Source organism: Salarias fasciatus, chromosome 12 (genome assembly GCF_902148845.1).
Source record: "Salarias fasciatus chromosome 12, fSalaFa1.1, whole genome shotgun sequence".
NCBI lineage: Eukaryota > Metazoa > Chordata > Actinopteri > Blenniiformes > Blenniidae > Salarias > Salarias fasciatus.
The window spans coordinates 5,181,117-5,195,701 of record NC_043756.1 but is presented as its reverse complement, the minus strand read 5'-3'; the positions used below and the strand labels follow the sequence as shown (position 1 = coordinate 5,195,701).

Below are 14,585 nucleotides of genomic sequence, written 5' to 3'. Positions count from 1 at the left end.
TGATTGACAGTCGTAGTTAAACCTCTTACTTTTATTATCTGACATAACCCCAGACAGCCTTGTTTAAATTATATGTAGGTGACAGCGAGGCTTTGACTTTGCACTGGGCTGTGTAGATTAGAAAGAGAGAGGGAGCGTCGTTCACGTCATCTTTTTCTTCTTCTCCTGACAAGTGACCCGCCTCTCCTGTCTGCTCTGCACAAACACCGTGAAGCAGACCTCCACTTCACAATGAACTTATTTCTATAAGAACAGTCCGAGTGCCTCAATCGGATGCATGTGACACGAAAAAGAGTGAAGGAAATCTCATCCCGGCTGTATTTGTTTTGTTTGCGATGCTTTTTACACACCACATTAGGTTTAATGATGTAAGCAACACCCCCACACAGACAATACTTAGAGCCTGTGTGTGATGTGTAAGTGCTTTAAAGTGGAAGGGAAGGGAAGGGAAGAGAGCAAATTGCAAAGTTTGATGCCTCTCTCATTTATCCGCTGTGCAAGGTGATCAAATAAGCAATATTAAAGCGTGAAAAAAGTCATTCCCTCACTACAGCCAATTAACTGAAGGCAATTAAATGAATAATTAGAGCCAGCTGTTCCTCTGAGCATGCTGCAAAATAAGAGTGCAATGTCTTCTTTTTGGTTTCTGGTAGTGAACAGAAACTTTTTCTGCTGCGTCCAGCGGTCGTTTTCAAGTGATAACACAAAACTTTTGTTGCTTTATTTTTATTATGATATATATTTTATTGTATTTTAATTATGTGAGAATGAAGTGAACATTTTGTAGATTTGTTGTTCGATTGAAGCAAAACGTTGCAGCAGTCTCACAGTGTGGTCCAGTTACGATCAAACTGGACTGAATGTAGTTTGACACTTCTGACCTAGAAGCTTTAACACACTTTGATGCGATGCAATTCTGACTATGTTTGGTCCCACTGGTCATAAAATAACTTCTGGACTCCATCAAACATCAAAGATTGATGCTTGAACCTTCCAGTGGATTTCTCATTAGATGCCATGAGGTTTAGTTATTTTTAGTGTCCAGATGGCCAGCCTGCGGGGCTCATCCATCCCTCGCACGCCTTATCTTTGGCCCCTGCTTGCAGATTGAACATCTGATACATAAATATAAGATACGACAAGATAAACATTTAAGATTGCTCCATTTTCTCTCAGATGAAAACATCATAAGTCACAGCTTTGCTAAATTTTTTGCAAAAAATCACGTTCATTGAGTCCTTTACAAACATAATCTGCATTTATTTTCCCTCTTTTGTGCAGTTTTCTTCCCCAGGAAGTCTTACTTTAAATAGCAGCAACTGTAGCTATAGTTACATACTTGTATCAACCTCTAAAATGACAGCATGTAAATTGGAGGACAATAAATTTAATAAAGAAAGAAGCACGCTTTATGAACACACCTCAGCATCGAGAACATGTCTGTCCATCAGGGTGGAGTTTAAACTGCTGTGTGCATCCTGCACGTATTTATATACCTTTCTTACTGGGATTTAAACGGTGTCTTCTTGATAATATACAGGCATTCAGGATGTGTCTATCATGTGAAGCGGAATTCTTCTCCAGAGAAACAGTTTTCCACTCCTTCTCAGGTGACTCGGGCTTCCGAGTTCTGCGTTCCGTCCACAAATCCCAATCAGTTAGCGGATGACAGCAGCCCGAGAAAACCAGTTTTTGTTTTGCCTCTCTGTAATCTCAGAATGTGGTGGTTCTGTGCCAACTTGAACTCTTTTACTTTCTTTGTTGGTGAATATGTCCAAACAAAAGGAAGAAGGTTTGGAGACGGAGAGCAGAGGGGTCACAGAGCTTCTGTTGTTGATGTGCAGAAACCTTGAGGAAACAAGCAGGAGAATGATTTCCAATAGAAGTCCACACAGCCGACACACTCCAGCCGGCCCTCCAGGCCATCTGTCCATTTGCAGCAAGGGGTGTCAATAGGGAGAATGAACCTGCCTCGGCAATGTCTGAAACGGCCTCCTTATCACCCTTCTATCTCAGGGCTAGACTCAGAATTTTAGATACATATATCTGATTGTTTGTTTTCTTTCCACAGAGCAGAAGCCAACCACTACCAAGAGGAGTGTTTGTCAGTATCTGAAAACGCATAAGACCACAACCTAAGACACTGAGGCACAAGGTATCAGCATGCTTTGTGTTTGTAGATATTCCTATGAAGCTTTAGTACGCCTCGTGTTTGCAGCTCAGTTGACACATGTAAAAAAAAAACAAGTTTGACCTTAATGCACCGCCACATTTTATATTCAAAATGATACAATGAATCCTGAAACACAAGTGGAGACCGTGCAAACTGCATCCAGGAATACTCGCTAGCTTGGACTTGAATTCCAGAAATGTTTGCTGTGAGACGTGAGCGCCAACCACCACCTCACATCTCGAGGCAACAGAACGTGAGGGAATGTTTCAGTGGGACAGTGTTCCTTATTACTGAGGCTTTGCTCACACAGGCAGGCGGCTCTCGGCTCTCACACACACACACACACACACACACACCCTGCCTGCTTCACTCCAGGGTTTTTTGCAACACCGTTACCTGGAGCTGAAGTTGTGTTTGTTGCTCACAGCTGTTTGTGTTTCCTCTCAGTTTGTTAAATACCTACTGCAGGATCCTAATGTGTGCCTCCAAAATGAGGCAATTTAAGCATTTAAAAGCAATTATGTGATTATTTACTCATAAAATCTCGATGACGCAAGAACACGGTGAGTGTGGCTCCGTCAGCAGATAAGCCTTTGTACGTTTTCTACAAGACGACTGCTGGGGAAAATGGTGTGTATTTTCTATCAGAAAGGTCCAGTTGTGAGGCTGGATGGTGTGCTGCAACTAATAATGCCACAATATGGCCTGTGTGAAAAGTATGAAGGCTTCAAATATAATGACATTGTTCAAATAGGAGTCTAAAGGTTTAATCTGAAAGTTTGCACAAAAAAAGGTTCATGATCGTACGTTCCTTTAAAAATAACACGCTTTTCCTCATTCAGCTGCATCTTTTTATCGCCAGATGCCTCAGTATTGAAAATGCAGATGCTTTGTGCTTTATCTTGAGGGGCTGAATGTGTTCATGTTCACTTCTCCTCACTGATGCGTCCTTGAAGGGGAACAAAAACGAAGGCAGATCAGATCCGCTGATCTATTCATGACCCTGGACTTCTCACCTCGCTGTGGAGGATTATATTCATGTTATATTCATATGCAAGGCTATGTTATCAACTTCAAGATTTGATACAGTAGCTGTAAAATAGTTCTGGACACACATCGGGCCTCCATAAACATCCGCATTCCCTCACACCATGAATATGGAAGAGATGGAAACCAAAGCTGAGCTCCCTGATGTTGGCTCCAACGTGACCCGATGTTCTGAACTCCTGCGCTCTTTGGCTTCCCCACATTGAAAAGCAGCATGTGAAATATTCAAAGTCAACTTTGAGGGTTTTTGAATGTCCATAACTACCGCAGAGCGTGCCGATGTAGAAAGGATGTCAGAGAAGCTACGCACCCGCTTTTTTAGTCATCAAGAATTTATCTGGTCCGTGCGATGTTTGAGGGCCGACTCAGCCTGAAACAGTCTCCATAAACTCACTTTAAACTAACATTAGAACTACAAAGAGCAGCCGGTCCAAACGTCTTTGTAGACAGTGACACGAGAACCATCACAGATGAGGTAAAAAGCTTCAACAGTTTCATCTCACGAGCGCAGATAAAACATTCCGTTTAACTACTTGAACCTTGTAGCGACTGATGTTATAAAGCGTCTTGGCCAGGCAGCGGTGAACTGGACCATTTCATATAAAGTACGGCTCTTATTCTGTCTATTAAATCAAAACATGATTTTTTTTTTTACAAGAGAGTCATGCAACCATTTCTAGGATTGCGCACAAATACATCGCCAGCTTGTTTTGCACCGTTTGTTTGTACTCAGGTCACAATCAGACTAACGACACCACATCACGGCGGCCTCACGATCCTGCATCAAAATGAAGATATTCCTCATGGTAATTATAAAGCTTTACTCCAGGCAGGTTTTGTGTGGCTGGGCGCTGCATCTGACTACAGAGCACCTGAGTTAGATGGCTCCACACATGAATAAGTCATATCCCGAGGCTATCCATATTTCATCAAACATCCTCATCTATAATGGACGGCGTTCGCCAGCTGAGGCCCTCACCTGATAGGCGCCGTCTCATCGCCCTTGTCCAGCCACTCCTGCGGCGGGATGATGTACATACACCACAGACCCCAGTTGTAGCCGTGGGCGGCGTTGGCGTACTGCTGCACTTCAAACGTGTTGTACTTGATGTTGTCTATGGCGGGCAGGATGATCCGGGTGTGATCCTCCTTCATCCGGGTCAGGATGGGTTCAGCCCTTCGGATGAGAAAAGAGGCACAAGTTAAGAGCTGACTTAGAGAATTAAGCATGCAGAGGCCTCATTGCACATTTGCATTAGGTGAATGAAGAGTGAGAGCAGAGCCGTCTGCCAGGGGGCAAATAACAGAGCCCGGCATATTTTCATTCTGGCCTGGAGAGATTTGAGGTCTTAATATTGCAACAATTATGGTCAAGAATGACCCGAAGGACGATGCGACTGAATGAAAATGTAAAGCTGAAAAATGTGCTGAAAAATCAACCAAATATTATTTTCAGCATGCAGGAAGGGAAAGATATTCAGTCAAGATCCCGAAAACAATGCCTGGAGCGGGAAAGAACAACTGCACACATTATCTCCACTGTCACTCTCTGCCTGCATTTACATGGGTTTCCAGTGGAAACGCAGTCTGTCAAATCAGCATTTATTCAACACTCAACACAATTTCCAGCATCCGTTTTTCTTCCAGCCGTTCGTGATGTGAAGGTCTTGCAAAGTGAATTTTCCGTGCAACAACAAGGAAATATTATATTTTATATCTATAGCTCATGAAAACGAAATGTCAAAATGTGACGCTTATCCTCCTGCAGCCGGCTCGATAAGAGGCAGAACCTGACACAGCAAAACACATCAGGTGAGCAGAGAGGCTCAGTCAGCAGTGGGGAAAACGATCCACTCCTTTTCTTTTTTTTCCAGTGGGACAGCAAAGCCAGAGCCCGTCTCACTCTTTGTCTTCTGGCTTTTGCTTCAGGGCTGCTCTGCTGAGCGCACATTAAATGGATAACATGCACTTACAAAACATTTCAAGGCTGGAAGAGGCTCTTAATAAGTTAGTCACAGCTAAAGAGTTTAATGGCGAGGCACCTGCTGAGACTGAGGCTCCGGGAAATCTGTGAGCCCAGTACACCAAACCCAACATCCTCCCACTTTCACCTGTTTGAACAGATTAAACACACAGGAAAGCCTTTTTAATTATGTTTTAATTATGTCTCTTTTTTTAGGTTTTTTAACAATTTTTTCAGTTACTTGCTCTTTTCATGTGAACATAAGCTCTTTGTCTTTCGGTTTAATCTATATGGTACCTAATTATGCACTGGTATCCAAATGCTATTAATTCTGCTTCCACAACTGAAAAAAAAAAAGGTTTCCTCTTACAAGCAGTTTAAATTTGATTATATAATAATTTGTGATATACATAGTATTTTCTAGACATTAAGTCTCACCTGAGACACATCTCTCAAAATATGCATCATGAAGGGAAAATAAAAAAGTCACACTAGTTTATCAGATTCACTTTCAAAGCGTTTTTGACAACATTTATCCTCCTTTGTTTTCTTCATCGCAGTAAGAGTTTCTCAGCTTTTCTCCAGTCCCTCACAAGTTTCTCAAACACTGAACTCTTTCTGTCGCTCTGTTTCCATTTTGTACTGTATATTTCATGAGTCTTAATTAAAACTTGCTGTGCAGCTTCCTCTTTTTGGCGACATCCTGCTCGTGCTGTCAGTCAAACACGGCTCCAGATCGTACTTTCAGATGTTATGTATCAGTATGTGGCATGCGGTTGTTGCAGTGATGTTGAGGCGGATGGCATTGCGCTCTGAGAAGTTTTCCGTGCTCTGCCTCTCTCTCATTTTACAAAGGATAAATCAGACTATGATGCAGAATAGATCGTCAAAAATCTGCAACGAAAAGCTAAATTCATACCACAGCTAATTTGTATGTTGATGTGTGACAACTCTTTTCATGTAACCACTCATTAATTTGTCAGCTTTCTTTTGTTTTACTGGAGTTAAAGAGTCTGTAGCTGTTGTTAAACACAATGCAAGAGAAGCAGAGGGAAAACGCAAAATGGGAGTAAAAATACCCTAACTCATTCATACTGTGATTTAACCATGTTAGCCGCAGCGCCAGCATGCTACCTTGAAATATTTATGGATATATTTAATTGTCCACTTACACAGGGGTATAACTACTAACGATCACGACGTCCGCACAGACAAAAGCTCGCAATTATTCCTAACAATGATCATTTTCAAAGCAAAGTGAAATAATCAAGCTATTTCGAGAAGATTTGTGGCGTTTAAAGTAAACATTAACCTGTGATGATTGGGTCTGCTGGTCTCTGTGATGGTTTCCTTTAATCAGAGCCACATGCTGTGAAGTCCCGTCTATTTTCAACCTTGTTCAAGGCGACGAGGTTCTGGAGATCTGTATGGTTCAGGGTGCTCCTGGCTACAGTTTCATAATCTCCTCATGCTGAGAGATCTTCTCCACCATATCTTCAAAGCAACTCTTCACATGCTCAGTTCTTCACATTGAAGTGCTTCTAAATTTAAAAAAAAATGAAAAAAAACCAGGCTGTCGTTATAACATGATAAATGTATCTCTCCAGAATACTCCCCCGCTCCAGCTTTCTATCTTCCCCACCCACTGACTTTGTTTCTCGGCGTCTTTGCCCTGATTCCTGTTGTATTCTCCCTCTGCACCCATCATGCTCTCTTTAAAAAGTGAGTCCCATTCATCTTCCAAAAGCAAAGCGACTACTTATCGCATGAAGGTAAGGGACAGAGCGTACAGAGGAGAGCGCATCCAGAGCGGAATGTTTTGGAGAGATGTTGGCAGAAATTGTGTCTGTGCCTCAAAAAGTCATCATTTATTACCTTAAGAGACGATGATAAAAGTTTTACAGTGTAATGCCATTCTGTTATTCTGAGAGGTTAACAGGTTTTGTCTTTATTCCAATGATGAAACAGCTTTTTGCTTTCTTTCCAGTATTCCAGTGGCGAGCACGGAGAGAATATTTCCTGATCGAGGAGTTTTTTTTTCTATACTATGCGTGGGTGGGTTTTTTTCTTTTCCTCCATAATGTGTTTTCCTTCTACGGTCCACAAACATATATTGGAGGTTAATTGATGATGCTAAAATTGCCCGAAGGCATAAATGTGAGTGAATGTTCATCGTTCTGTGTTCTTCCTCATTTCCATGTGAAAACTATAAACTTATGTTGCATTCTGGCGCTACGACGACAATAGAAGTATCTAAAAATGCTTCCAGAGTGCAACATTTTCAAAATGCACCACTCTCTGTCTGCACCTAAACAGGGAATATGTAGCTTTTCTGAAACACGGAGTAATGCACATGTACAGTCAATAGCTATTTCTCCACAGTTTACGATCAATACTAGTAGTTTTTGATGCGAGCATATTGCCAACAGCAACAACAATGGAGGATTTCAGAGTGTTTGTTCTGCTCACTCTCTTGAAATTAACAGCACTTCTCCACCAGAGTACTTCACCATCGTGTGAATCAGCGAGCCTGAGTGGCTCTCTGTACGCTGACGCAGTGGTTAGCACGGTTTTATCTGGCTCTTCCCACCATCCAAAAACATGCATGTGAGGATAACTGGTGACTGAATGGGATCAAGTGGTATAGAAGTTCGATGGATGGATGGATGGATGGATGTTTTCTGCATTCCGTTTGAAAAAGTTCCATCTGCGGACTTGTAATTTTTGAGGTCAAGGTCAAGCCGTTGTGCATGATGGGTGAAGTGGATTTCTTTTTTTTCCCCCACCCACAGGAGGTTGATCCTTGCACTGCCACAAGTGGCCACTTCGAGAGAAAGTGCAAGGTTGAACGGCATCACCCTGTCCATCCGTCTTCTCTACCTGAGGAGCTGCAGCCTGTCCCGGACAGCACCGAGGAGGGGAGACGGGGCACACCCTTCACATGTCACCAGTCCACCAGAGGGATAACTCAGAGGGACACACACAATCACACCAAGGGCTAAATTAAAGTCTCGAGCTGAGACAGAACGGAGAAACCTCCCTGCAGTCACAGATAAAACATGCAGGCGGAGATGGAGATTTGAAGCCTTCCACTGAGGTGGCTGCAGTAACCGCTGCACCGTCACACGGCTCATCAGCCTGTCCAGATGTCCTAATAAATCCAAGGTTAAACCGCACCTCCGCTCTGTTTTTGTCCTCCCTTAAGCTTACTGTATGTCATAAGAGATTTCAGCGAGACTGAAAAGGCTCCGCACCGACACCGGCTACCTTCGTCTGACAAAAGGGAAGAGCGCCAGCTGAGACTAACGCACACAGCCACACTCTGACCGCCAATAAAAATGCGCTCATTTCACAGTTTTATACAAGTGTCTCTTCAGAACGCAACACATAAATCAGCTTGCTGAGTAACAAACCTTACAAACGGGCGTATTCATGTTGACCTCTGTCCTCGTATTGATGATGCACACATGAGCTCCTACATAACGTCTCTGAAGCAAAAACAATAAGGCAAATCTGACAGTTGATCCTGAAAGAATGATTTGATGTATTTCACCGCCTGTTTCAGGTTCCGTCGCTGCACGTCATGAATTCTTTTCAAAAACTTTTGATGCTTCAAAGCCGTCTCCTAAAGTGTTTCACTCAATGAGTCAGTCGAAAAAAACCGAAGGAACAAAAGTTGCTGCTTTAAAGCCAACAATAGAAAGCAAAAACACAATCAAGTAAAGAAAGGTTCTGCTTCAACTATGGCCTTAACATCTTAGTGAGGCACAATGCTTCATTCTCCAACAGCAAGCTGCTATTATCCCAACGTTTCCGGCAGTTTTCCAGAAGAAAAGAGCGACAGTAACTCAGCCGGCAGCATCTGTGGCTCCACAATCCACAAAGCTGATAAGAGACGCTCAGGAAACGAGGACACATCTGGTTTTGACAGACGAGTCATCGCACTTCCTGTATCTGCCATTTCATCTGCATAAGACTGAAAGCGTTATTCATCCGCATCGGGCCGAATCATCCTCACTTCCACACAACAATGGGATTTCTCCTCCTTCCAGTCATGACTCATCCAGCGTTGTGAATGCATTTCGACGTCCTCCACGGACGCTCATTCCACCACGTATTCACACATAAGCAGACTTCCCCTTTGATTTATTAACTCCTTGCGCCCAGATGTTTGTCTTTCATAAGAGCCTCTGTCTGTGTGGAGCTTCACAGCTGCTAACGCACACACAGAGAGAGTTGAACAAACAGGACTGTGTGTCACACGTCAGGATGAATGTCATCGCACCATCTCTGCTCATATCGGCTCCGTTCAACAAAGCAGCCTCAGACGGTATCACACTACATCTCCCTTTGTCCGGTACTCATGTAAAAAACCCCGCAGCTTCCATTTTTTATTTAAATTTTACAGATTAATGGATCTCGAATCGGGAATGACTCTCAAGCAGGGAATTATCAGATAATGGGATCTAACTACGCCCAGAATTACGCCCCAAGAGCGGCAGGGCCCTCAGCGCTTAAGATAAAGCCTCCTTTAATTCCGCACTGGACTAAACGCAGCACAATGTGTGAAGCTCTTCCTGCAGTAAAACACATTATTTTGCTCCCATGTACATTTCTTAAAAGATGCAAAAGAAATAATAAATAAATAAAAAAATAATGAGTGAGTGAGAACAAAACAGGAAAAACAAAATGAACGGTTGATGTTTGGAAGAACAAATCTCACTTCATGGAAAGTTAACTCCGCTCGCAGTGCCACAACTCACATAATTACTTGTGAAATTCCTGCCAGTGAAATACTGTTTTAATACAGTGCTAAACTCACGTTACGTTCAGAGGATTTCTTTTAATATTCTGCTCATCTCATGGAGGGTGATGCAGCAGAAATCAAACTGTGAGTCTGAAAATGGAGTTTAAGTTTAAATAAATGAATATCTCTTTAACCATCTTATTCAACAGTAAACGTAATTCCAGACAAACATCATTGCAGTGTGAACAGGAGCCTGTCCTAAAATGTACTTTGTCTTTGTTTGCATTAATGCATTTGTTGATATTGTGACTATTTTGACTTTTTCATCTATCTGATCGTCACATTGGGATTTCAATCTGAGCGTGATGAGATGCACACACTTCCAGAATGTCATGGATGGGCATGCCAACTGCTGAAAGACATTTATTTTTTGCTTCATAATACTTGAAATTCTTTTGTGTTTTCGAATTACCTTTCAACCAGCTTTTATTAATTAATGTATTTTAGGAATGTTTCATTGTTTAATTTTCATTTCAGTAATTACTTTTTTTTACTTCGCAGTTCAAATATGTTTAACTGAAGGTAATGAAGCAAAAACAGGTGGGTCAGTGTGTTAAACCGCAATGTATTTATTAAAGGTTAAAAACATGTTTTATGCTGCATAACACCCTATTACAGATGATAAATGATATTTAGATAAACTAATAAGTTAATAACATTGGAGACAGAATATTTTTAACAATGCAAACTAGTGCTGAAGGCATGAATACAAATAACGACTGAGAAACTGTGCTGATGGTTAGTAACACTTACACTGTGTTCACACTGCTGTGGTCCAATTAAAATAAATTGCGATCGCTGCACTAGTTAGTCATTTGTGAGTGTGTGTTTGGAAACATCCAAACCCTTTTGCGCATCTACCAAGTTAGACAAGCTTAACCCAAACACAAACACAGGAAGCGATGCGCTTCAGAAGAGATGCATCTGCCGCAGATTGCATACGATGGATGACTTTCTGTCACTGTTTTAAACATTTTAACTCTGCAGTTGACCCATCAGCTCGCAAAAACTTCACCCAACTATTCCAACATGCATAACGTATATGTATCCCCCCAGAACAAAAAACACAAATCGAGTGTGAGGACAAAGCTAGCCGGAGTGCAAACTTTTCTCTTCGTGCAAACTTTCCATTAGCCCGAGGAACAAAAGCATGAGTGCCTTGAATAAAATTTGCACTGACACTGTTATGCGACTCCGTTCAGACAGTTGTAAAGTGTTCAAATGAATTCTGACAGAGCAGATTTGGGTTTGCACTGTATGTTTAATGCAGAATCTAAGCATGCGGAGCCTCCAGCCATCTTTAAGCACATTAAATCTTTAACTGTGCAGCCGTCGACAGTGCTCCGGCTTGGCTGTTACACAGAGCGGCTCAGACGTGTATATGTAGAGCACATATTAATGATTTTGGCCAGTCTCCTGCACCGCATAAAAGATGCAGAATTCAAAAGAAGGCCAAGGTATCCACACAGAATTTCAATTCATTATGGTGTCTGAGCGTTTTATTTTTTATTTTTTTAAGCAGATAGCGAGATCCAGAGGCATAAAGTTGGAAAAGATTCTTACGGTGCAACGTTAGATTCCACACTACTTCTGAATGTATTCGCTGAAGACGTGGGTGATATAATACAAAAGTAAAGGCGGCTCAAATCCATGTCTTTTCTGTGATTTTGGAGGTCTGCCTGGCCTGTGCTCTGTGAAGCACTCGGTATGGCTGCAGAATTCTTTCTCATCTCCAGACAGATATAAACACCGAGCCACTGCCAGACGCTGTGAGCAAAAAGGAAAAACATGATTTACTTTTCTTGAAAAAATATGTCCTCTGCCTTCAAAATCTCTGGAATTTATGTACCATTGAATTTGATATGATACCACCGTATCTGCGAGGCATGAAAAGATGGAGCGCCATGATACGAGCCAAGAAACTTATATCCAATATAAATGTGACAAATATTACATATTTCATAATTACAGGAAGTGGAGGATGGTTTTATTTCCAGCTCACTTCAGTGAATTCCTCCAGTTTGTCTTGTTCTTGGATACACTCTCCAGGTCACATCGCAGCAGAACATTCAACATTCATCAAAGTGTTGCTTTCTCAAGCATGTATTTCATTACACCCTCCCTTCAACCACAATCTTATCTCAAGCACTCAGCATGGAGCAGCTGCTTCGCTGCTAATCATTAATCGTTAATAACCCGAGATTGCAACCGTGCAGCGGCTTCAGGAATCCAAATAAATACAAATTTTCCTGCACCTGCCTCTGCAGCCGCACGGTTAAAGCGAGGCATACAGTGGGACACTCATTTCCTGATATCACTCCTGCTTATTTATGTGGCACGCAGATGGAAATGGCTCCTGTTTGGGGCACAATGGACAGCAGCTGTCTCAACGATGGATAGTTATGAAGATTTCGGGGGGGGGGGAGGACTGAACATTTAGCTGATGCAATACCACATTAACGACAGGCAACAATTTCATATCCTCATATTAAAGCAGAGCAGAGCCGTGAAAATCAGACTCCATCACTCCTCTGGTGGAAACGGCTCGCTTCATAATTCCTCATAAACCAACACGGTGTGCAGGAATGGGAAACGGGTACCCAGTGCACTATGCAGTTTAATACAATTATGCCTGCTTTAACAGTAGAGCGAATTGGCGATACATTTCAGCCGCAAACATACAGCACCCCTGGGGGAAACACCAAGCCAATGAATAACCGCGCTGCAGCCGAGAGCTGGCAGCATTGTCTCTGGCTCAGTGTGCTCAGGCAGCGTGTACAAGGTCATTGAGGGAGATTCACCACAACATCTACAGGAACCATCCATCTCACTTATCACTGTATGTGCCGTGGCGAATAATCATATTAAGATAAATGGCTTTTTCCAACAAAGAGAAAGTGTGGATGCCGCGAGTGAATTTATCTGAATAAAGGTGCACAGGGTGCTTATGTGCAGGGAGGAGAAAATAAATGCACGTGCAGTCTTACACATAAAGAAATCCAAACAATAAGCTGCTTCAAGATGTCTGTCATCTGCTCCTCCGTTACATGCTTTTACCCAGCAGCTACGTTGCAGAAAAAAAAAAAAAAAATCACAGGGATTCTGCTCTACTTTTCAATGATTCCTGTAAATAAAACCTCACACAAAAGCAAATCTGAGGCAGCAAAGAAAAACAGAAATGGAAAAAAAAAAATGGCTGCAGGTTGTCAGAGGAAGATCGAGGTGATATGTAGGGATGAGAGTGTGTGCGGTGGAGAAAAGCAGAGAAGACAGGTGAGAGCAAAGGGAAAAAGAATCACACAAAAGCAGCAGGTGAGTTAACTCAAAGGAAATGTGCCGACACGGCCTCAGCATGTAGAAGAGCGAAGATGGTGAGCATGATTACAGCCGAGCTGGGAAACCAATATGGATGTGAGAGGGTTACGTGGGGGCACTGAAAAATAATGCCTGCTTCGGCGTACGGAACAGATGGGGAACCAATGAGGGAGTCACTGGGGCATCAATTATCACCGGTAACGCACCTCGGAAGCGATGCAGCTTCCTGCCTCGGTGCTGCTTGTCAGCCAGGTGACCTGCCTTGCACAGCCTTCAAACCTGGAGCTCCATTCAGGTCATGAATCAGCATGACAAAAAAACCAAAGCTCATCAAATCATTCGTTAGGGTGCACTCCGAGACCTTGTGGCTCTTACTGACATCAAACATAAAAAGTGTTTCCTTTATATCACAATTCAAAATCTATTACTAAGAGATATTCAAATTTACAATTCTTGAGCATTTATATTTCAGAACTTTCTTCTTCTTTTTTGTGGCACTCTCATTGATTTCAGACCGGTCACGGACATGAAAACAACTTCTTACACTCTGTCACTTTCACTACTGCTTGGCAATTCGGTCATATTTAGTGACAACAAGGAATAGAAGGTTAAAATGACATCGATTTATGTCAAACTGTACCAAATACATGCTTTAAAAATAAAATTGTGCTTAAAATCGCACTTGAGAAACTTGAACACATAAGTCCCCAACCTCTGAACTATGCAGTTTTCTTTTGAGTCTCTCACTTTCTCACTGCATGAACAACTGTTTCTATTTTAACAGAAATTTAGTCCAATTCTAAAATAAGTCATTGAGTTCCAAATTGGGTCAAACCTGTCCAGAGTTTGTCCAACTTTAGTACTCTGGTATCATCATAATGAACCAAAGGAAAACGGTTCTCATCTTGTATAAGATGGAAGCCTACCTGTATCAAGAACGGAGGTCACATTGACTGAATAATTCCCTTCAATGATTCAGTTTCTTCAAACTCTGACAGAAATTTGAAAGGCTATCAGTAGTTTTAACAGCTTATATCACAGAGTGCACATCTTTCTGTTGACTCCTTCAGTCAAAATGACAAGAAAGCCGAGCACATATCAGATCAAGACACCGCATTTATGACTGCAGCTCACATATCTTGATCTGTGACAAAACAAAGGTGTACAGGGAATAACTCAACACCTCTGAGTTTGTGTTTTTATTCCATTTGTATTCATGTATGTTCTGTATTCAAGACCACACCTTAAAGTTAGATACCCACCAGTTGACTTCGTTTTCC

General features: G+C 42.1%; 1 protein-coding gene across 1 annotated transcript in view; it reads right to left on the bottom strand.

Moving 5' to 3' along the window:
• galnt9 (polypeptide N-acetylgalactosaminyltransferase 9) overlaps positions 1-14,585 on the bottom strand; it is a 97,551-nt gene that overhangs the window by 37,785 nt on the left and 45,181 nt on the right. Inside the window, 1 exon segment of the mRNA XM_030104331.1 lies at positions 4,200-4,397. Within this exon segment, the coding sequence (XP_029960191.1) occupies positions 4,200-4,397 (198 nt within the window).